This window comes from Ornithorhynchus anatinus, chromosome 3, assembly GCF_004115215.2.
Source record: "Ornithorhynchus anatinus isolate Pmale09 chromosome 3, mOrnAna1.pri.v4, whole genome shotgun sequence".
NCBI lineage: Eukaryota > Metazoa > Chordata > Mammalia > Monotremata > Ornithorhynchidae > Ornithorhynchus > Ornithorhynchus anatinus.
The window spans coordinates 120,638,224-120,661,156 of record NC_041730.1 but is presented as its reverse complement, the minus strand read 5'-3'; the positions used below and the strand labels follow the sequence as shown (position 1 = coordinate 120,661,156).

Genomic DNA, 22,933 nt, shown 5'->3' with positions numbered 1-22,933 from the left:
CCAGTGGAATAATGGGCAGTGTGTGGAAGGAAGGGGTTTGCCCAGCATCTCTCATTCAACCCACATATTCAATCCGTCACCAAATCCTGTCGGTCCCACCTTCACGACACTGCTAAAATCCACCTTTCCCTCTCCATTCAAACTACTACCACGTTAATACAATCACACATCCTATCCCGCCTAGATTACTACATCAGATTCCTTGCCGACCTCCCAACCTCCTGCCTCTCCCCTCTCCAGTCCATACTTCACTCTGCTACCCGGATCATCTTTCTATAAATATGTTTAGGATGGGTTAACTACGTCCTCAAAAATCTCCAGCGGTTGCCCATCCAGCTCCATATCCAACAAAAACTCCTCACCATTGGCTCTGAAGCAGTCCGTCACCTTGCCTCCTCCTACCTCACCTCACTTCGGTCCTTCTATTACCGAGCCAGCACACTTCGCTCCCTTAGTGCTAACCTTCTCACTGTGCCTCGATCTCTCCTGTCTCACCGCCGACCCCAGGCCCACGTCCTGCCTCTGGCCTGGAATGTACCCCCTGCCCCCCACAAAATCTACCATACAATTACTCTTCCGCCCTTTCAAAGCCTTATTGAAGGCACATTTCCTCCAAGAGGGCTGCCCAGACTAAGCCCCACTTTTCCTCATCTCCCACTCCCTTCTGTGTTGCCCTGACTTGCTCCCTTTGCTATTCTCTCCCCACCTCGGCCCCAGAACACTTCTGTATATATCTGTAATTTTATTTATTTGTATTGATGTCTATCTCTCCTCCTCTAAACTGTGAGCTCGTAGTCGGCAGGAAATGTCACTGTTTATTGTTGTATTGTACCGAGTTGCTCTGCACTTGGTAAGCGCTTAATAAATACGATTGAATGAATGAGTGAATAAGAGTTAGGAAAATCAGAACCAGGGCCTATAGTGTCGACTTCCTTTTAGAAATAAGGCAACCTCTCTTTCAGGAATCTTAATTAAATTTTCTTAATTCTCAGCAACTTTCCTGTCCTTGACACCTGCTCAGCCTTTTATCTGTAAAGGAATGTCAAAGTGGTCACTGTGCGGGGTCATCTTCCAGATCCAACAGGCTCTTAGAGCTGACTTACCGCCCAACTGAATTGACCCCAACAACAGAGTCATCCAACACCCAGAATTTCCTACCTCAAGTCAAGTGGTAGGTACGCTAGCAGCATTGATGCAAATGTCTGTTGGGGGTGGTGTGAGGGCGGGTTTTCTTTCAGGATGTGTGGTGAAAAGTCCGAGACATGTAGCTCATATTATCATCTGTTATTTGGCTCTGATCAGTTTCTGAGAATCCCCAAAAGGGACCTTTTTGCTTTGAAAGAGGAAAGAAGAATGCAATTTTGTTTCCTTCAGGAAGTTTATTGAACATTACCAAAAAAACAGAGGCGATGCCATGTGGAGCAGGCAGGCTAGGGGAACAAGCAGGCAGTCAGCCCCGTGTCTTTACTAAAAGCACCGTACATAGAACGACCCGCAGGGTCTCTCCCTCTTTTCTGTCCCTTTCCCCTCCTGCCAAATAACACACTCCTTGTTTCTGCCCCTCTCCTTTTCTGCACAGCCTCCCTCCTACTCTTGGTGAGAACACACAAGTCAATCCAGATCCAACTAGGGACTACTGGCCTTGCAGCTGATATAAAGTAAAACAAGAGGAGGAATTTGGGGGAACGGTGGTTCAGCACTTCAACTCTTCCCAGATGAGCAGGGCAGGCAGAGGCAGAGGTTAAGGGAGAGCGTGAGGAGTGGAAGGCGGGAAGCACATCACAGCTCCTCGGTTTCACCATCCAGAGGGATGTTGACCTCGATGTGGTACTCGTTAGGCTCTCCTGAGCCCAGCCAGGGAACCGGGGTCCGGTTGAAGGAGGGTCTGTTGGAGATGCTTTGATTCAAGAGAAAGAGGGACTCGGGCAGCAAGGGCCCAATATCAAACTTGGGCATCTGGAAGGTCATTCTTCTGGATGCCTTCTCGTACCCTCCATATGGCATCGCGGTCCTGCGAAAGCAAAACGGAGGAGAAGTCAAAGTTATTCACGTGGAAAGAGCATTTGGCGGAAGAGGAGTAAAAGGAGATTTAGAGGTGAAAGAGCCTCAGGCAGTGGAGTCAACTGTTGCTTTCCCATCACGGAAACTGGAGTGGGGCTGAGGATGGCATCTGAGATCTTTATGCCCACAGACTTCAAGAGTGAACAGCAAAGGTGGAACGGCGATTTTCCTTTATTTCTTCTGGCTCCCACAGCAGAGCCTCCCCAGTAGCGGGGCGGGTGGGAGTGGAAGGAGGGTCATGGGTGTCCTCAGTGTCAGAAATTATGGGATATTTACGTTCTGGTCCAACGGTAGTCATAGTAGGAACAGTGATGGTGGTGGGAGTAATAGGAGTAATAGTAATAATAATTGTGGTATGTATTAATAATAATAATAATGATAATAATGTTGGTATTTGTTAAGGGCTTACTATGTGCAGAGCACTGTTCTAAGCGCTGGGGTAGATACAGGGTAATCAGGTTGTCCCACGTGAGGCTCACAGTTTTAATCCCCATTTTACAGATGAGGTAACTGAGGCCTAGAGAAGTTAAGTGACTTGCCCATAGTCACACAGCTGACAAGTGGCAGAGCCTGGATTCAAACCCATGACCCCCGACTCCCAAGCCCGTGCTCTTTCCACTGAGCCACACTGCCTCCTTAATAGTGGTACTTGTTAAGCGCTTGCTCTGTACCAAGCACTGCTGGGATTGATACAGGGTAATCAGGTTGTCCCACAGGGGGCTCACAGTCTTAATCCCCATTTTACAGATGAGGGAACTAAAGCACAGAGAAGTTAAGTGATTTGCCCAAGGTCACACATCAGACAAGTGGCAGAGCCGGAATTAGAACCTGTGACCTCTGACTCCAAAGCCTAGGCTCTTTCCACTAAGCCATGCTGCGGTAGGTGCCAGGCACTGTACTAAGCGCTGGAGTGGATACAAGCCGATTGGGTTGGGCTCACAATCTCAATCCCCACTTTTCAGATGAGGTAAGGGAGGCACCGAGAAGTGAAGTAACTTGCCCAAGGTCACGCAGCAGACCAGGGGTGAAGGCGGGAGTCGAACCCATGACCGCCTGCCTCCATTAGTAGCAGTAGCAATAACATTTGTTAAATGTTACCATGTGCAGAACGCCGCACCGAGTGCTGGGAAAGAGTATATGGGTGGATATTAGACATGCACTCTGTCCCTCAAGGGACTCACGATCTACGAATCGGTGAGGGTGGTCGGGGAGGACTGAAGAGAGACACATCGGGAGCAGGGAAACAATAAAACAGCATAAGGGACCGGGGCAGATACACAGTAAAGAAAATGAAAGTAAAAGTCAGTAGGGAACTGAGGCCAAAGGAGCCTCCGTCAGCCTCAACAAGCATCCTCACTTCTGGTTCAAAATGACAGAACTCTGTCAGCAAGGACATGAGCCCTATTATTTATTATTTATTTTTTTTTTTAATTTGTTAAGCACTTACTATGTGCAAAGCACTGTTCTAAGTGCTGGGGGATATAAGGTGATCAGGTTGTCCCACGTGGGGCTCACCGTTTTAATCCCCATTTTACAGATGAGTTAACTGAGGTACAGAGAAATTACGTGACTTGCCCAAAGTCACATAGCTGGCAAGCGGCAGAGCCAGGATTGGAACCCACAACGTCTGACTCCCAAGCCCAGGCTCTTTCCACCAAACCACACTGCCCTACGAAGGGCAGACTGTGAGGAGGTCACAAGACAGTGTGGCCTGGGAGTCAGGGGACCTGGGTTCTAATAATAATGTTGGTATTAGTTAAGCGCTTACTATGTGCAGAGCACTGTTCTAAGCCCTGGGGTAGATACAGGGTCATCAGGTTGTCCCACATGAGGCTCACAGTCTTCATCCCCATTTGACAGATGAAGGAACTGAGGCCCAGAGAAATGAAGTGACTTGCCCACAGTCACCCAGCTGACAAGTGGCAGAGCTGGGATTCAAACCCATGACCACTGCCTCCCAAGCCCAGGCTCTTTCCACTGAGCCACGCCACTTCTAATCCCAGCACTGCCACTTACCTGCCATGTGTCCTTGGGTGAGTCACGTCACTCCTCTGTGCCTCAGTTCCCTCATCTGCAAAATGGGGATTCCATACCTGTTCTCCTTCCTACTTAGACCGTGAGCCCCATGTGAGACCTGATTGTCTTTTGTATCTACCCCAGCAGTTAGTACAGTGCTTGGCACAAAGTAAGCACTTAACAAATACTCCACAAGATACAGTATCTTGTGAAGCATAAGGCCTTTCTGGAAAAGAGGGGTCACTGGCCCTGAAGCTTCAAACATCCAGGTCTTAACAATTTAGTTCAAACACGAACTCTGATGTATATGAACATGAACTATAGACGTATAGACATATAGACATATCTATTTATATCTATATGTCTATACGTCTATATATTACATACATATATATGTCATCAGAGCTAATGTTTGAACTTCTATAATATATAGAAATATAGACATATAGATATCTATATATTATAGAAGTATATAAATAGATATATCTATATGTCTATACTTAGATCAGGGCTTCCTAGGTTTTCTCCTCCTTGCCTCAATTTTACCAAAATCTACAATCAAAAGTATTAACCTCCAGCTTCTACTCTAGCTGAGAACACCTTGCCTTTTGCTGACTCGACGCAGCCCACTTCACCTTTACAAGGCCTGCTTCGGTCCTTGCTGTCGTTCCCACAGATTCTTACCTGTTGAAGGACTTGTAGTGGGGAAGATCTGCCTTGGCCCCATAGGCCAGCAAGTCCACACCAAGTTCCACTTTCTGCTGGGCATCGACCCCCATGGCTCGCTCCCAAGGGGAAATGTAGGTCTTAAAGATGGTGACATGTTTTCCTTCTCCTCCTGCATGATCTCCTGGAGACAAGAGGGAGAAAGACAAGTAGTATGGCCTAATGGCTAGAGCAAGGGCCTGGGAGTGAGAAGGACCTGGGTTCTGATCCCGGCTCCGCTGCTTGTCAGATGTGTAACCTTGGGCAAGTCACTTCATTTCTGTAGGTCTCAGTGTCTTCATCTGTAAAATGGGGATTAAGACTGTGAGCCCCAGCTGGGACAGAGACTGTGTCCAACCTGATTATCTTGTATCTACTCCAGGGCTTAGTACACTGCCTGGCACATAGTAAGCAATTAGAAAATATCGTAAAAAAAAAAAAGTACACCTTCAGGCGTGCCGAAAGGCAGGAGGGCAGGAGCTAGTGAACACCACTCTTCTCAACCTAACCCAAAAGGAGGAGGAAGAAACTGTGGATTAGGAAGGTGCAGACGCACCTGAGTAAACTCCTTGAGGACAGCAATCATATCTACCAATTCTGTTGCACTGTACTCTCCGAAGTGCTTAGTGCAGAGCTCTGCACACAGTAAGTGCTCAATAAATATGATTGATTGGTTAATTGATTGACTGCTTTTATGTGTCTGGGACCATACGGCAGTCTTGTGCCTGTATGCCAAAAATTGTGGATTTGTGTGTTTGAGATCACACCTGGGATTGTGATTCCTTGTTCAGTTTTAGGGGAGGAGGAAGAGAGGAGGAGAGAAAGAGAGAGAGGAACAACTGTATAATGATGGCTCTTCTGAAGCTAAAGTACAGTCTTTGGGCTGACTGTTGTTATTTCAGGCTGGGTGTCATCCTCACCCCTAGTACTAGTGGCCCTTGTAGTCTATTCATTCCACACCCACCACTCAAATTTGACTCGTCCCACATTTGATTGTCTAATTTACAAGGAGGAGTTTGAGCAATAAGAAAAACTCTGAAATCTAGCAAGTGTGATCTCAATCAGTCAATCAGTGATATTCATTCATTCATTCAATCATATTTATTGAGTGCTTACTGTGTGCAGAGCACTATACTAAGCACTTGGAAAGTAAAGTTCAGCAATAGAGACAATCCCTGCCCACAACAGGCTTACAGTCTAGAAAGGAGGAGACAGTCATCAAAACAAGTAAACAGGCATCAATAGCATCAATATAAATAAATGGAATTATAGATAGATACACATCAAAACAAGTAAACAGGCGTTAATATAAATAAATAGAATTATAGATATGTACATATATACATAAGTGCTGTGGGACAAAGAAGGGTTAGAGCAAAGGGAATGAGTTGGGGTGACGAGGAGGGGAAGAGGAGCTGAGGAAAAGGGAGGCTTAGCCTGGGAAGGCCTCTTGGAGGAGGTGAGACTTCATTAGGGCTTTGAAGGGGGTGATCGTTTGGCAGATTTGATGAGGGAGGGCATTACAGGCCAGAGGTAGGACGTGGGCCAGGGTCCAACGGTGGAACAGGTGAGAACGAGGCATAGTGAGAAGGCTAGCACCAGAGGAGTGAAGTGTGTGGGCTGGGCTGGAGAAGGAGAGAAGGGAGGTGAGGTAGGAGGAGGCAAGGTGATGGAGAGCTTTGAAGCCAGTAGTGAGGAGTTTTTGCTTGATGCGGAGGTTGCTAGGCAACAACTGGAGATTTTTGAGGAGGGGGGTGACGTGCCCAGAACCTTTCCATAGAAAAATAATTCAGGCAGCAGAGTGAAGTATAGACTGAAGAGAGGAGGTTGGGAGGTCAGAAAGGATGCTGACGCAGTAATCCAGTCGGTTTAATATGAGTGATTGGACTAACTGGATGAGTGATTGGATGGAGAGGAAAGGGCAGATCTTGGCGATGTTGTGAAGGTGAGTCGAGCAGGCTTTGGTGACGGATTGGATGTGTGGGGTGAATGAGAGAGCGGAGTCAAGGATGACCCCAAGGTTGCAGGCCTGTGAGACGGGAAGGATGGTAGTGCCATCCACAGTGACGGGAAAGTCAGAGAGAGGACTGTACTAGGTGCTCGAGGGTACAATATAATCGAGTTGGTAGACAAGATCCCTTAGTAGATAGAGCACGGGCCTGGGAGTAAGAAGGACCTGGGTTCTAATCCCGGCTCCACCACTTGTCTGCTCTGTGACCTCGGGCAAGTAGCATAACTTCTTTGTGCCTCAGTTATCTGTAAAATGGGGATTAAGACTGTAAGCCCCCATGTGGGACATGGACTGTGTCTGGCCTGATTATCTACCCCAGTGTTTAGTACATTGCCTGGTACGTAGTAAGTGCTTAACAAATATCATAAAAGGGGGGGCATCTTACAACCTTCAGGGTGAGACAGATATTAAAATAATTTACAGATAGAGAAAATGGGGAGAGAATAAGATATGCACATAAATGCTATGGGGCCGGGAGTGGGATGAATATCAAATGCTTAAAGAGTACAGATCTCTTGGAGGAGATATGATTTTAATAAGGCTTGGAAGGTGGGGAGAGTGGTGGTCCAGTGGCTAGGAAGGAGGAGGGAATTCTAGGCCAGAGGGAGACTGTGGGCAATGGGTGACCAGGGTCAGGAAAGTGATACATCATCCCTCTTATAAACAGCATTTGCGTCTCAAAACTCAGACTTCTGAAATTGATCTTTCAAGATTCCCATAGTTCAGTAAGTGGTCTATGTGCTGTCTCTCAAATCTGGGGAATATACATGGCCTAGAGTAAAGAGTATGGGACTAGAAATCAGAGGTTCCGAGTTCTGATCCCTCACCCACCACTTGCCTGCCCTGTGGTCTGAGAAATTCACTTCACTTATCTGTATTTCAGTTTCTTCATCTGTAAACTGGAGATAAAATACCTGTTCCTTCCCTCCCTAAATCTGTAAGCCTCATGTGGGGCAGGGACCATGCTTAGCACCTAGTAAGCACTTACAAAATACCCTTTTAAAAAAGCCCTGGGTCATGGGAATTTTTGAAAGATAACAGTAATAATATTTGTTAAGCACTTACTATGTTCCAAGCACTGTTCTAAGCACTGGGATAGAAATGAGGTAATCAGGTTGTCCCTTGTGGGGCTCACAGTCTTAATCCCCATTTTACAGATGACGTAACTAAGGCACAGAGAAGTTAAATGGCTTGTCCAAGGTAACTCAGTAGACAAATGGGAGTCCTCTGACTCCCAAGCCCGTGGTCTTTCCACTAAGCCACACTGCTTCTCTAAAGATAAGCTCCGAGGCTTTTAACTCCCTTCCCCTAGGAATGTCCTGATCCCCTTGAAGCAGGAGCTAGAGAGGACTGATCATTTCCCCCACAGGTGATTGCCTCTCCACCATCCTCAGTTCCAGACGGTGATACCCAAAGCCCACAGGAGGACAGAGTTACTTGCCTGTTCCCGGCACGCTGCTGCTTCCTGTCCCATCCCCTTGCCCGTCACCGGACTTGCCACCGGACCCTCTGTGGCCTCCCTGCGTAGCAGAATGCCCATGGAGATTCTGTTGCTGCTGGTCAGATCCATACTGCCCCGCCGAGACCCCGCCGACCATCCGTCCACTGTCGTACGAGAAACCCTGGCGGCCATCTCCTCCCAGCTGACCTCCCATGGTGGGGATGAATTTCTGGAAGTGATCCTGGGGCAAACATAAGAAGGGAACATGTTAAAATATGCTTTGGGCTCAACAAATCCCCTGAGAACAGACCTTTGAGAAGAGACTAAGAGTGGGCTTCCTTGTGTTCTCTCTTTCTCACTCTCTCTCTGAATAGTCATCCCACTATTCCAGAGCCTGTTCTGCAAAACAATGAAGTCAGAACTCCATTTCCCACATCAAATTTTAGCCATTTTAGGCAGGATGGGGAGGGCTTTTAAATTGCAGGGAGACCTAAGGTAGTTGAGCCTGAGGGGGATGGAGAGGAAGAAAGTGTAGTAAAGAAGGGGAATATAATAACAATAATAATGATGACGATGATGATACTTGATAAGTGCTTACTAAGTGGCAAGCACTGTACTAAGAGATGGGGTAGATAAAAAATAATCAGGTCAAACAGAGTCCCTGCCCAACGTGGGCTCACAGTCTAAGCGGGAGGGAGTAGGATTTAATCCCCATTCTAATCAGAAAACTGAACCACAGAGAAGTTAAATGACGTGTTCAAGGTCACATAGCAGGTGAGAAGCAGCGTGGTTGAGTGGAAAAAGCATGGGCCTTGAAGTCAGAGGACCTGGGTTCTAATCCGGGCTCTGCCACTTGTTTGCTGGGTGACCTTGGGCAAATCACTTAGCTTCTCTGTGCCTCGGTTATCCCATCTGTAAAATGGGGAGTAAAGCTGTGAGACCTATTTGGGACATAGACTGGCCCAACCTAATTACTCCAGTGCTTAGTGCATTGCCTGGCACATGGTAAGAACTTAACAAATACCATTTTAAAAAAAGGGGCGGTGTCCCCATTAGAACCCAGATCCCCTGAATCCAAGGCCCATGCTCTTTCCACTAGGAGGAGAGAGGGGAAAGGGGAAAATGGTACTCAACTTCAGTTACTATTGCTGACTTCTGCCCCTGCTCTCACCATCCGAGCAATGATGCCTACATTGGGCTGATCCAAGATGGGGGGCAAGTTGAACCTGTGCAGTTGCCTCTTTCTCTCAGAACAATATTTATTTCCCCAGGTCATATTCCCCCAACGACCACCTGAGCACTTGGGTGCCAACCATGTATACTCCTTACCCACTCACACCCACTCAGAACACTTCTGTGCATATTGATTTACCTACCCTACTATTAAAACACCTGCTGTTCTATGTATCCATTTTTCCTGTACATTGTTTTGTGTTTGTCAACCCCTACTGGATTGAAAGCTAGTCTAGGGACAGGTATAGTGTCCTCTAATTCTACTGTTTCCTTCTGAACATTTAGTACAGTGCTCTGCACTCAGTAGGCCCTCACTAAATCAGTCAATTCACTATTGATTGATTTAGGGAGGACCACTTTGCCCTTCCTCCAGCCGGTGGTGACCCCGGGCAGTGGAGAGTTCACTCTTTCCTTCCTCCCTTCTTCTTTCAGATCAAGCAATGAGGGAGATTGATTCATGCCAATGTGAGCACACGTCTCCTTCCTAAAATACCGTTACTATTCGCTGAAATGCACTTGAGTCTCTGTAGACCTTTATTTTTTTTTTAACCGGTTGACAGTGTCCTTGTTAAGCTTTAGTTTTTCTGGATGTAGACATGTCCTGAAAAACTTCAAGAAGGCAGTGGGACGTAACCATAAATTCCAGGGCTATCCTTCAAAACCCGAGACGCCTGTTCACCTTGGGTCAAGTGGTCCCCAGGCTAGAGGGAGACATAAAACACCATGTCTGTTTTTCCTGCTCTGCATGTTTCTCTAACTTGATCACTATGCAAGGAAGCAGACACCTCTGTCGAGCAAGGGGCTGTACCCCCCGGGCACTTGATATTCATCCCACCATCTAAAAATTTGATATTCACCCTGCCCTTATTCCCACAGCACTTACATACATAACCTTAACCTCTATCATTTCCCCTATCTGTAGTTTATTTTAATGTTTGTCTCCCCCTCCAGAGTGTAAGCTCCTTGAGGCCAGGGATTGCGTCAACCAACTCTATCGTACTGTACTTTCCCGAGCTCTTAGTTCAGTGTTCTGTACACAGTAAATACTCAGTAAGTATCACTGTTGGATTGTTACCCAACGGCACAGAGATGAGGGATGACTCTCTAGATTGTAAGCTCCTTGTGGGCAGGGATCTCGTCTCTCAGACGTTTAGTACAGTGGTCCGCACATGGTAAGTGCTCAATAAATACCACTGATTGATTGGCCAAGCAGAAGTTGTACAAGTTATTGAAAAGGGCCTTGTGGGATAGTCCTGTCCTACAAAAGGTTAAAGGTTGCAGCATTCCTGCCCCTACCCTTCAAGAAAGACAGTCTTGCCAAGTGTAAACAGGCCTTCAAGACACCTGTTTCCTTAACTAAAATTAGACAAGACATAAAAAAGATTGATTGAGGCCTCCCACTTCAGAGAGCCAGAAGAGCAACTCCCTCTCCCCAGACCAGGAAGCCCAGACTGGAGCCGGCAACCGGGCCGGGTCTCAGGGCCGGCCCTTGGAGGAGTTGGAAGCCAGCAGGGGAAGCCCTGGGGTGGAGAACGGTGATCTCTCAGCTGGAAGAGGTCCTCCTGGGAGCGCCTGGGAGCGCCCAGCAGTGGTAATGGGACTGGCCCTGAGTCGGCAGAGAAATGGGCGGAGTCAGCAAAAAGGATAACACATGGCACATACACTTGTCTTAAAAATAACCTTGAGCCCAAGCCTTCAGAAAAGTCTCAGTGCCTTCCCTGATCTCCTTGCCTCCTCCCTCGTAATCAGATCCTAAGCTGGCATTTTATAATGCCTACATTTATAGGCATTTATAGGCATTCCTGGAACTTGGAACTGGCAGTTCCAAGTTAGTCTCAGGCACCTGGATCCATAGAGCACAGAGGCCTCCTCATCTCCCTCGGAAGCTGGGGCCGAGAACTCATGGTACAGCCAGTGCCCAGAACCTTATTTTAATCCCTCACACTGATACACTTGATCTAAGCACAACCGAGCAACCCTCAAATGGTGTTAAGAGGAGGATAAGTCTTCAAAATCGGGGTTGGGGTTGGAATGGGGAAACCGGGGTCCCTAACTTTTATTCCTGGTCCAAGTTTTGACTGAGGCTTAATCACTGGTGAGGTGAGTTTCAGTTTCTGACTCTTCATGTGCTTAGGTCGGTGCCCAATCAATCAGTCAATTAATCAATGGTATTTATTGAGCCCTTACTCTATGTAGAGCACTGTACTCAGCAGTTGGGAGAGTACAACAGATTTAGCAGATATGTTACCTGTCTATAAACCCTCAATAAATACCATTAATTAATTAGTTGATTGATTGATTGATTATGGAGTACTTTACCCAATCATCTGCTCCACCCCATCTTGTCTTTTTTTTAAAATGATATTTATTAAGCACTTACTATGTGCCAGGCACACACTAAGCACTGGGGTTGGACAAGCTAATCAGGTTGGATACCGTCCATGTGCCATGAGGGGTTCAGAGTCTTAATAACTATTTTATAGATGTAGGAACTGAAGCACAGAGAAGTGAAGCGACTTGCCCAAGGTCACACAACATACAAACGGTGGAATTGCAATTAAAATCCAGATCCTTCTGGCTCCCAGGCTTGTGCTCTGTCCACTAGGCCACGCTGATTCTCTACACCTACACGTCTGGTAGAAATGGCTCAGGCTCCTGTTCGTCTGTCTGTCACTCTGCCTACCTGTCTGTTCCCAGCCTGCCTTCTCAGTTCACCTGGCCTAAAGTACAAGTAGGGTCTCAGAACAGCTGAAGGAGCTCTCGGGAAATCCTAGGGTCACCTAGTACTCGGTACCTCCACACACCCTGCCTTTGTCTGGTCAAATGGAACAAGGGGATCATCTCCAATTCGGCTCTTCAGTCACGGGGTGAAGAGTTAGATTAATGTGGGAAATCAGCCCACGGCCCTGTCCTCATTGTATCCCACAGTCCCTGGGGATCCTGGGTTGGAGTGGAACTCTGGGAACAAACCACATGATCCATAATAAATGACACTTTTTGGACCAAGCTGATCATACTCTGAGGCCATGTTCCCGTCCCCTCAGAGTCTATCCCCTATCCCTGCAGGGAGATCAGAACCACTTACTTGCCCTAACTCTTTAAAGTATCTGACTGAACCCTGATTCCCAAAGTGTCACATGTACGATCAAGTATACAAAGGGTCCTCAACCCATTACTGAAGAGGATGAGAGGAAAGTCTGACTAATGTTTTATGAGGCGACAGAGAACAAAGATAGAGAAGGTGAGTCGGGGCGGGGGGACACAGCCCTCAGACCTCAGCTAGCTCCTTTTCTCTCTTCCTCCTGCTCCAGAATGAGTGAAAGATGATCCGGGAGCCCAGTAAGGTCACAGCAGTGAAGTTGAAGGCCACTCTCAGCTGCATCCAAAAGGGGATAATGATTGAAACCACCACCTGGACTGCTATTTCCACCGCAGGAACACCAGCAGTGCCTCTGGACAGGTTCTCAGAGAGGGGTGTGAGCCTCTCCCACCCCTCACTGGGTTCTCATCTTTCCTTAGAGAAGGAACTTGGCAATGAACTCCCCTGCAGCTCAGTGGGAAAGCTTGGGAACAAGGAAAGGAAAGGCAGTCCCCATAGCTAAGGACCTTTTAGAGATAGTGAAGTGCTCAGGGGGTAGTGAGTAAGGCCCTTAAACCCCAAAGCAAGGTCAAATCTCCACTCCCTGAGTCTCCTCCCCATTCATCCTTGCCACCAAATCTCTGAGTCCACCTTCTTCTCATCTGTTCTGCTCTCGCAGGGGATCATCTTCTGGCAAAAGCCCTGAGAAGCTATGGCAGCTGGAAAGCTGGGTGAACCAGGAACAGGGGGGATAAGACACATCCTTTTTAAGGACTGTTCTGTTTTTTAAGACTTTTTCCCAATGTCTCAAGCCTGTTTTCTACAGGCAGATTACAGGAGCCCAAATTAACAGATTCTTCCTCCATCATTGAGAAGTGAGTAAGAGGCAAGTTTTCAGGTAAATGTACTTGCAGAATCAGGGCAGAACTCTAAAGGTTCAAAATGGCGAATGCTGGACTGGATTTTCCCAGAGCACATTCCTGTGAGCAGGATCAGACCAGCTGAAAGTCAACATTGGGTTCCTTCACAGTCCTCCGCTTGACAACCATTTCAGACTTGAATGAGGACTGGAAATCAATGGCTGAGAAAGAAAGCAGTTCTTCCATAACTGGACAGGGTCTCGCCCTTTCACATCTGTTCCATGGAGGTTGCAAGGAACCACAGGTCCAAGCAGCCCTACGGTACAGCTGCCCTGGCAAATAAATATTTCACATAAGTGGTTATGCCTCCTGGAAGTGAGGCTGAGAGCCCCTCTCAGTGCCACCAGATCCAAAGGTGAACACCATGATTCCTGGGCTGTGCTCAGGTGAGCTGAGCAGGGAGCCGAACAAAGTTGAATTGACTGGGCCATGCTAGGTCAGACTACAAGACTATAGCCTGTGCTAGGCTTCCCTGCCAAATTCTATCTTTGCTGAATTGGCTCCGGCAGAAGTTGACCAGACAGGCCATTTCCATGCGATCACCCTACATGTAAAGATTTTTTTAAACATTTTACAAACACGGCCCAGCTCTACTCATCCTCTGACCTAGATCTGTTTGAGTCCCAAGCTCCTGTCTGTCTATCCCTCACTTTGTCTACTTTGCCCTCCCAGTTCAGCTGGTCCAAAGTACAAGTAGGGTCTCAGGACAACTGAAGGAGTTCTGGGGAAATCCTATGGTCACCTAGTATCAGATGTAGAGCTTTCGCCCCTCCTTCCCCCCCCACCTTTGTCTGGTCAACAGGAACAAGGGTATTGCTCAGCTTCTCAGTCACAGGGTGAAGAGCCAAATGAATTTGCCAATATCAGTCCATCACCCTGCCCTCACTGTATCCCACAGGGGAAAGGGACACTCTACTCCAGGACCTTAATGGCCCTCTTACTACACAGGAATTAGACCCAATACTGTGATCCCAAGGATCCTGTCAGGATGCTTGGTTCCTAGCTGACATGGTTCAGTCCATCCTAACTCACTGGGAAGGGCTACATCCTGGTCTAGACTCAAGCCCCCACAGGGCAAGGAGTTCTCCCCTCCTAGAGAGAAGAGGGTAACGGTTTGGAGGTTTGAGTTTGGGTTTGGGGTAAAGCTGGGACCCACCAGGGAGCTGTCAGTAAAGACATCGGGGTTGTTCTCGTAGATAAACTTCTCCACCCGCTTCTTGCGGAGCTTGAACATCTTGGAGCCACGGTTAGTGAGGAGGGAGAGTTCCTCCAGCATCACGTCTCTTGGGATGCTGATCTTCTTCCCCAGGTTCAGCCGGGACCCCTCCTGCCCACCTGTAAACAGGTCCAGGGTAAGGAGAGAGAGGGAAACGGAAAGGGGAAGAGAGAGGGAGAAAGAGAAGTTAAGCCATTCAGGCAGACCTAAAAGAAATTAGGTAGGGACAGGGCAGCAACTACATTAAGAATGGAGACTATTTTTTAAATGATATTTGTTAAGTCCTTACTATGTGCCAGGCACCGTACTGAGCAGTGGGGTATATAAAAATTAATCAGGTTGGATATAGTCCATGTCCCACATGGGGCTCACAGTCTCAATTCTCATTTTACAGATGAGGGAACTGAGGTACAGTGAAGTGAAGTGACATGCCCAGGGTCACACAGCACCAGACAAGTGGCAGAGCCAGGATTAGAAACCGACTTCAAGGGTTTCAAGGGCCATGCTCTTTCCATTAGGCAACACTGTTTCTTTGGACTGTGAGCCACTGTGGTTGTACCCAGCACTGGACTGCCCCAGGGCTGCTCATACCCTCATTGCTGGACAGGGGAAGAAGCGAACATTATGAGACTGATCTAATCTACAGTACCAGGGAAGAATCAACAATCAACCAATCAATCGATAGTATTTATTGAGTGCTTACTGCGTGCAAAGCCCTATACTAAGTGCTTGGGAGAGTACAATATAACCGAGTTGTAGACATTTTCCCTGCACACATGAATCAGAATCCTTCCTCACACTCAGCCTCTGAGATGCAGGGATACTTCTCTGTCCCCTCAGTGATTTCCTACCTGTGGTTCTGGATTCAGGCTAAAAGAGGAGTTGCACTCAAGGAGGGCAGAGGGACTAGATTTGTTTGCCAAGCAGAACTGTAGTCAGTAGGCTGCAAGTATCAGAAGGGGATTTTCCTTGAAGAGGAAATTGCCCTTTCGCCTTGCTTCCCAAACTGCTCCTAACCGGCAGTTCCCTGCCACCCTCAGATCCAGGATTGGACTCTTAAATAGCTGAAAGGGAGTCCATGCCCTTCGCTTTTCCCTTTCCCTCCCTGGTCAACTGGGACCTGGCCATCCAACCTGCTGCTTCCTGTGGCAAGCGAGATTAGCTGGACTCTGCTTCTCTTCAGTTCCAAAAGGTGATGTGTTTTCTGAGACAGCCATTATTGTTGTCTTGTACTTTCCCAAGCACTCAGTACAGTGCTCTTCACACAGTAAGTGCTCAATAAATACAACTGAATAAATAAATACCCTCTTTCCCCATCAGGGATAGGTCAAGAAGCTCATCTTTTGGGCCTAGGGTGAAGGGGGTCCTTTGTCCCTGGAAGGGCTAGAAAGGCAGGAGAGAGGGGGGTTTTCAGTGTTGGCTTAACCAAAACTCACTTAGCCCTGGCACTGTTCTGAGACGGGATACATACACACACACACACACACACACACACACACACATACCCACACGCACACACATACAATCTCTCTCTCTATATATATATTTCCCTAAACCAGGAAGCTAAAACAGGATAATTCTGGAATTCCAAGCATCTTACCATCTCGGTTTAGCTCCATGATGATTTTTGTGGACTTTTTCCTCTTGTTAGGAGCTGGGGTTCCTGAGAGAGGCATCATGGGCAGGGAATCTCAGTTTGAGGGGAGGAAGAGAGGAAGACAGAAAAGGAGGGAACAAAGGAAAACCATGTGAAGATTAGGTATATGCAAGCTACATCTCATCTTCCCTTCCAGCTCACCACCTCCTCCCTTCGTCTCTCCCCAGGGACAGTTCAGCTCAGCTCACTTAGGAACCCGTCTTACCTCCAAAACAATCTTTTCCCCGATATATAAGGGAGGAGAAGGAAAGATCGAGGCAGAGGAACCGAATGGACACTTTCCAGGATGCTTAGGGTTACAGGGTAGCTACACACTAATTGTCCAGAAGTTTCATTTAGTCTCGTGCACAAGAAGGTTGCCAGTCACTGGTTTAAAAGCACAATCAAACAGGGCGTGACTCAGTGTCCTAAGAAAATCTGATAGATTGTGTACGAGGTCATCACACCTAGTCTTGGGCTGCCCCAAGTGGTCAGGGAAGAAGGGAAGGGAGGGAAATGATCCTGAGGAGGGTTTTTCTGGTCAATTTCTGCCCAGAAATCAGGGAATAAATCAAGCAATCAATCTTTAGTATTAACTGAGTGCTTACTCTGTGCAGATCACTGTACCAAGCACCCAGGAGAGTACAACAGGGTTAGTTGACCCAATCCCAATCCTCAAGGAACTTACCTTCACTCCATCAGACCGCTCCCCTGGACTCAGCAGGGTGGATAGGGTACTAGGCGGCTACTAAATCCTGTGAGTTTGGGCCCCGGGAATGTCCAGGTTAAGGATCCCAGGAAAACACGACCTCTACCACACTATTAATAACTTAACACTCATAGCTGGCAAGGGTCACCTGGGGAGAGGACGGGTCACCTAGGACCCTGTACACAAAGGCCAAGGCCAGCGCTTTTCACTCTTGTGTCACCCTAGTTGGGAGGGAAAGTGGGAGGAGTTTAGCACCTTTCCTGAGACTTACTTATCTACCCCAGTGCTTAGAACAGTGCTCTGCACATAGTAAGTGCTTAACAAATACCAACATTATTATTATTATTATTATTATTACTGGGGGACTCATTCTGGGAGAGAAACAGTGGCTCCTTCCCTCCTCTTGGCAAAATATTTGGGCCGAATCACTTCTTTGTGATTCGTCTTTCTGTGGGAGATACTGGCATAGATGTGATTCCCCCAGCAGAGAAGTGGCATGGCGTAGAGGATAGTGCGCAGAACTGAAAGTTAGGAAGACCTGGGTTCTGATTCTACCTCCTCCACTTGTCTACTGTGAGACCTTGGGTAAGTCACTTCACGTCTCTGTGCCTTAGTTACCTCATCTGTTAAATGGGGATTAAGGCTGTGAGCCCCATGTGGGACAGAGAGATTGTGTCCAACCTGATTAGCTTGTATCTAACCCAGCGCTTAGTACAGTGCCTGGCACATAGTAAGCCCTTAAAAAATACCATAAAAAAAAGGTGGCCAACCCACTTTGAATGGTCTCTAGAATAAGTACTGAGCTGGTTGGGCTGCACCTGTCCCCAGCAGACCTCACTAATCCCAGAGGGAACAGGGAACCCCAAATTTCTGCATGGACAGAGTTGGGTAAAAGAGACAGGTTCTTGGGAGATCTGGGGGTTCCTGGACGGACGAAGGAATCCACAGTAACTGGAGCTCTCAGACAGGCAGGGAGGAGGGAAGGGATGAGCTGGGAAGCTTCCAGTTCTCCTCTTCTCCCTATTCCTGAGACATCTCCTCCCTCCCCTCACTTTGGGCACGGAGCCACCAGCTGACAGTACCTCACCCTCTTAAAAATGGCCACTCAGCACAATCTCTATCCACCCGTTCAACCGCAGCTTTTGCTAACTTCTCAAAATTGGTCTCTTGTCGGTGCTGCACCCCTGAGCGAAGGACTTAGATGGAGCACCATTTTCTTCCACCCTACCGAGCTCCCCCACAAAAAGTCTCTATGGAGAGTCCAACTTACCACGATGACACAGCTGCAGCACAGACCCGCTGCTCTCCACGTCTTCGGGCCAGAGGCGGGAAGCGGAGCTGAGCTGCCCGGGTCCCTCTGTAGGCTAGCCCGGGGCCCCTGGAGCCCAGGGTTCTGCCCAGCACAGAGTGCTGATGCGAGTGCCGTGAATCTGACCCCCGGAGCTGCTCCCACAGGCATCCGGGGTTATTAATAGTAGACTGTGGGATGTAGTTCTGGGTCTCAGATAGCACCAACCCTACTCTGGGCAGAGGGGAGGGAGAAGAGACCCCTCCTTCCAAACGACTCCCAGAAGGTGACACCTTCAAGCTCCCACCTCGGGAGAGGGCTAACGAGGCCCCATTCTCTGATAAGTCGGTGGCCCTGTTCTCTGGTAAGTCAGTCGGTCACTCAGTCAATTGTATTTACTGACCTCTTACTGTGTGCAGAGCACTATACTAAGCGCTTGGAAGAGCACGATAGAAAAATAAGACATATTCCCAGCCCACAAAAAGCTTATAGTCTGGAGGGTAAGTCGAGGTAAGTAGACTGCGGTGATCAGAACTTTGTCCGAGGAAGGGCTGGGGCATCTTACCCCACTAGTCTCTGTGGAAAGGGAAGTAAATATCCTGAGGGGAAGCCCCATGAGGGAAGCACTGAAACTCAGAGAGGGAACTATCTTTTGGAACAATTACAAAAACCATGATCCCCATGTGGGACAAGGACTGGATGCCCAACCCGATTAACTAGTATCTACCCTCGTATCTATTAACAAGTATCTATCCTAGTGCTTAGAACAGTGCTTGACACATAGTAAGCATTTAACAAATACCAGAAGTACACAGAAATCAACAAAGAACAGTCCTAGGAAAGTCCTGAAGGAGATCCATTCATTCAATCAAATTTAATGAGCGCCTATTAATAATAATAGTAATCGTATTTGTTAAGCACTTACTATGTGCCAAGCACTGTTCTAAGCACTGGGGTAGATACAAGGTAATCAGGTTGTCCCACGTGAGGCTTACAGCTTTAATCCCCACTTTACAGATGAGGGAACTGAGAAACAGAGAATTGAAATGACTTGCCCAAAGTCACCCAGCTGATAAGTGGCAGAATGGGGATTAGAACCCATGACCTCTGATTCCCAAGCCCGGGCTCTTGCCACTAAGTCACGCTGCTTCTCTTACTGTACAGAGCACTGTACTACTAATAATGTTGGTATTTGTTAAGCGCTTACTATGTGCTGAGCACTGTTCTAAGCGCTAGGGTAGATACAGGGTAATCAGTTTGTCCCACGTGAGGCTCACAGTTAATCCCCATTTTCCAGATGAGGTAACTGAGGCACAGAGAAGTGAAGTGACTTGCCCACAGTCACACAGCTGACAAGTGGCAGAGCCGGGATTCTACTAAGTGCTTGGGAGAGTACGATAGGACAATAGACACTTTCCCTAACAGATGCATTCCCTGCTCACACTGAGTTTACAGCCTGGGGAGGGGGTGGAGACAGACATTAATAAAAAAAAAAAAATTAAAGATATTCACAGAAAGGCTGTGAGACTGGGAGTGGGGAAGAAAAGAGGAAGCAAGATAGGGCAATACAGAAGGAAGTGGGAGAAGAGTATGGGAGAGCTTAGTCAGGGAAGGCCTCTGGCAGGAGATGTGCCTTCAATAAGGCTTTGAACAGGAGTAGAGGAATCGTCTTTCGGATTTGAGGAGGGAGGGAGTTCCAAGACAGAGGCGAGGGGTTGGCAGTGAGATGGAGGCACAGAGAAGGTTAGCAGGGTGAAGTGTGTGGGCTGGGTTATAGTAGGAGAGGAGGGAGGTGAGGTAGGAGGGGGTGAGGTAATAGAGTGTTTAAAGCTAATGGTGAGAAGTTTTTGATTGATGCAGAGATGGATAGGCAACCACTGAAGTTTTTTGAGGAGTGGGATGATATGTTTAAGTGTCATTTATGGATATGGATGTCACAGATGACATATGGAAATAGAGTCCCAAGGTGATGGTGGAGCTACTAAGTGGATCAATCGATAAATGATAATAATAATAATGTTGGTACTTGTTAAGCGCTTACTATGTGCCGAGCACTGTTCTAAGTGCTGAGGTAGACACAGGGGAATCAGGTTGTCCCACGTGGGGCTCACAGTCTTAATCCCCATTTTACAGATGAGGGAACTGAGGCGCAGAAAATAATAATAATAATGTTGGTATTTGTTAAGCGCTTACTATGTGCAGAGCACTGTTCTAAGCGCTGGGGTAAACACAGGGGAATCAGGTTGTCCCACGCGGGGCTCACAGTCTTAACCCCCATTTTACAGATGAGGGAACTGAGGCACAGAGAAGTTAAGTGACTTGCCCACAGTCACACAGCTGACAAGTGGCAGAGCTGGGATTCGAACTCATGAGCCCTGACTCCAAAGCCCGTGCTCTTTCCACTGCGCCACGCTGCTTCTCCAAATACTAAATGGTATTTAGTAAGTGCTTACTGTGTGCAGAGCACTGTACTAAGTGCTTGGGAGAGTACAATATAACAAAGTGGAGATCGGGGTTTGACTCGGAGAAAAGAGGGCTGGCTGTTTGCCCTCCTTCCCTCTGCTACAGTACGTAATTGCTGAGGCAGGAACCTGTTTCCACTATTTTTTATATTATTTGTTTAGCGCTTACTATGTGTCAAGCACAGTTCTAAGAGCTGGGAGAGGTATTAGTTACTTGGGTCAGACACAGACTCAATACCCCTTGCCCCGCTCCTAGTTAAAGTAGGAGGAGAACAGATACTGAATCCCCATTTTACAGTTGCAAAAACTGAGGCACAGAGTCATGAGTTGACTTGCCTGAGGTCACACAGCAAGCATTTGGCAGAGTCGGGATTAGAACCCAGGTCCTCTGTCAGGCCCATGCTCTTTCCACTAGGCCATGTTCTACTTGTAGCAGGACTTTGGAAGCGGGGTTGTAGAGCCAGATCCGACCTCTACCCTATTTAAATTGTTTTCCCTTTATATTCTTAACCCTCCACTGAGACGGGGAATGATTTGCCACCCCTTCCCATTCCTTCCAATGTCATTATCACCCATGCAGTGTCCTGTAGGATGTCATTTGAACCCCCAAACCTGGAGTGTGTCTTTGAGGTGACCCTTACCTAGTCCCTTGTCTGCAGAGTAATAGTAATAGAGTTTGTTGAGGGCCTCTTGGATAAATGTACTGCGCTAAGCACTTGGGAAGTACAGAAAAGACAAGAGACCCATTCCCTGCCCTACAGGAGCTTACAGTTTATTGGGAGAGACAGGCATAAAAGAATTTACAGAGAAATCAAAATCCATCAAAAGCATCTGTTGGGTATTTCCTGTTTGTAGAACACTGTGCTAAGCATATGGGAGAATGCAATACGATAGAGTTAGTAGACCTGGAGCTTACAGTTTAGTGGGAGACAGGCAGTAAAGTAAAATACAGATAGGAGAAACTAATAGAGTATGTATAATAGATAAATAAGTGTTCTAGAGGGCTCTATTCAGGTAGTGTGAAAGTGCTGATGTTAGAGTTGGGGGATATAAGGTAGGGGGATCAGAAACTAATCAGGGAAGACACCCTGGAGGAGATGTAAATTCAGAAGGGCTTTGAAGATGGGGAGAGCTGTGGTCTGTCAGATGCAAATAATTGAATGTTCAGTTGAATAAATATATATGCATAAGCACTGAGGATGGGAAGAAATAAATACATAGGGGTATTTACTATGTGTCAAGCTCAGTTCTAAGAGCTGGGAGAGGTATTAGTTCTTTAATTCAGGATGCTGGGAATTAACTGGAGAAGTCGTGTTGTGGGAGGTAGGGCTTGGGTAAGGTTGGTTTTCTGGCCTATTAACTCTTTGATACTTGGCCTCTCTCAGTCCTCATGCCTCCAAAAGCCCCTGCCCCCTTTCCACCACAGCTTAAATTGAAAAGTTGGCAGTTGCGGGGATGAATAGAGCCACCAGTGAGATTTTGAGATGGTCAGGATCCAGAGTGTCCCTAGGAGCCCAGCAGTGCAGAATCGTTCAGTCCTCAATTCAGTGCAGTCTCCTGGGGGCTCCTCAGATCAGAACCGACCTGGGACCTAGGATGGACGTAACTTAGCCCCCCGAGTCCGATCTCTTTCTGTCTTCCTCATCTCTCTCTGCCTACAGTTATTTTAGTCGTTTTAGTGTCATCCTCCTCCTTCCCTTCGAACACGAACTGGCAGCGGGGATTTTGACCCATATTGAGGTCAACGATCGAAGACAGACACCTTTTCCTCATTTCCTCTTCCTACTTGCTTCGTTGCTCTGTTGTCTTTCCTTCTAAATGCCAAGAAATGAAATCCTAATCCACTGTCCAAACTTGCCACCTTGTGGTGGCTTAATTAATCATCCTCATCGCTGGTGTTTATTGAGGGTTTAACTGTGTGCAGAGCACTGTCCTAAGCACTTGGGAAAAGTATAATGAAGTAAAGTCTATAGACATGATCCCCGCCCTCAAGAAGCTTACATTTTACAAGGTGAGGCAGACACGAAAATAAATTAGAGATAGGGGAAATAGTAGCTATATTCCACGGGAAACCATTCCTCGAGAACCTGTTGTTGCTCATCCACCTGAGCATCAAACAGAAACTCCTTTCCATTGGCTCTGAAGTACTTAATCTC

General features: G+C 47.4%; 1 protein-coding gene across 1 annotated transcript; it reads right to left on the bottom strand.

Moving 5' to 3' along the window:
- Positions 1-1,387: 1,387 nt before the first annotated feature.
- On the bottom strand, positions 1,388-16,905 carry MYOZ1 (myozenin 1). The gene is made up of 6 exons (XM_029060997.2): positions 16,283-16,905; positions 14,623-14,801; positions 8,231-8,475; positions 7,625-7,626; positions 4,762-4,927; positions 1,388-2,011 (listed from the first exon to the last, which is right to left on the bottom strand). Exons 1-6 carry the CDS (start codon positions 16,359-16,361, stop codon positions 1,780-1,782), a joined length of 903 nt encoding a protein of 300 aa, XP_028916830.1. The 5' UTR covers positions 16,362-16,905; the 3' UTR covers positions 1,388-1,779.
- Positions 16,906-22,933: the final 6,028 nt, after the last annotated feature.

Coding starts and splice junctions, on each gene's coding strand:
- MYOZ1 (XM_029060997.2), bottom strand. CDS start 16,361: ATGATGCCTCTCTCAGGAACCCCAGCTCCTAACAAGAGGAAAAAGTCC. Junction 14,802..16,282: donor CATGGAGCTAAACCGAGATG/GTAAGATGCTTG, acceptor ACCTGTTTACAG/GTGGGCAGGAGGGGTCCCGG. Junction 2,012..4,761: donor CACTACAAGTCCTTCAACAG/GTAAGAATCTGT, acceptor TTGCTTTCGCAG/GACCGCGATGCCATATGGAG.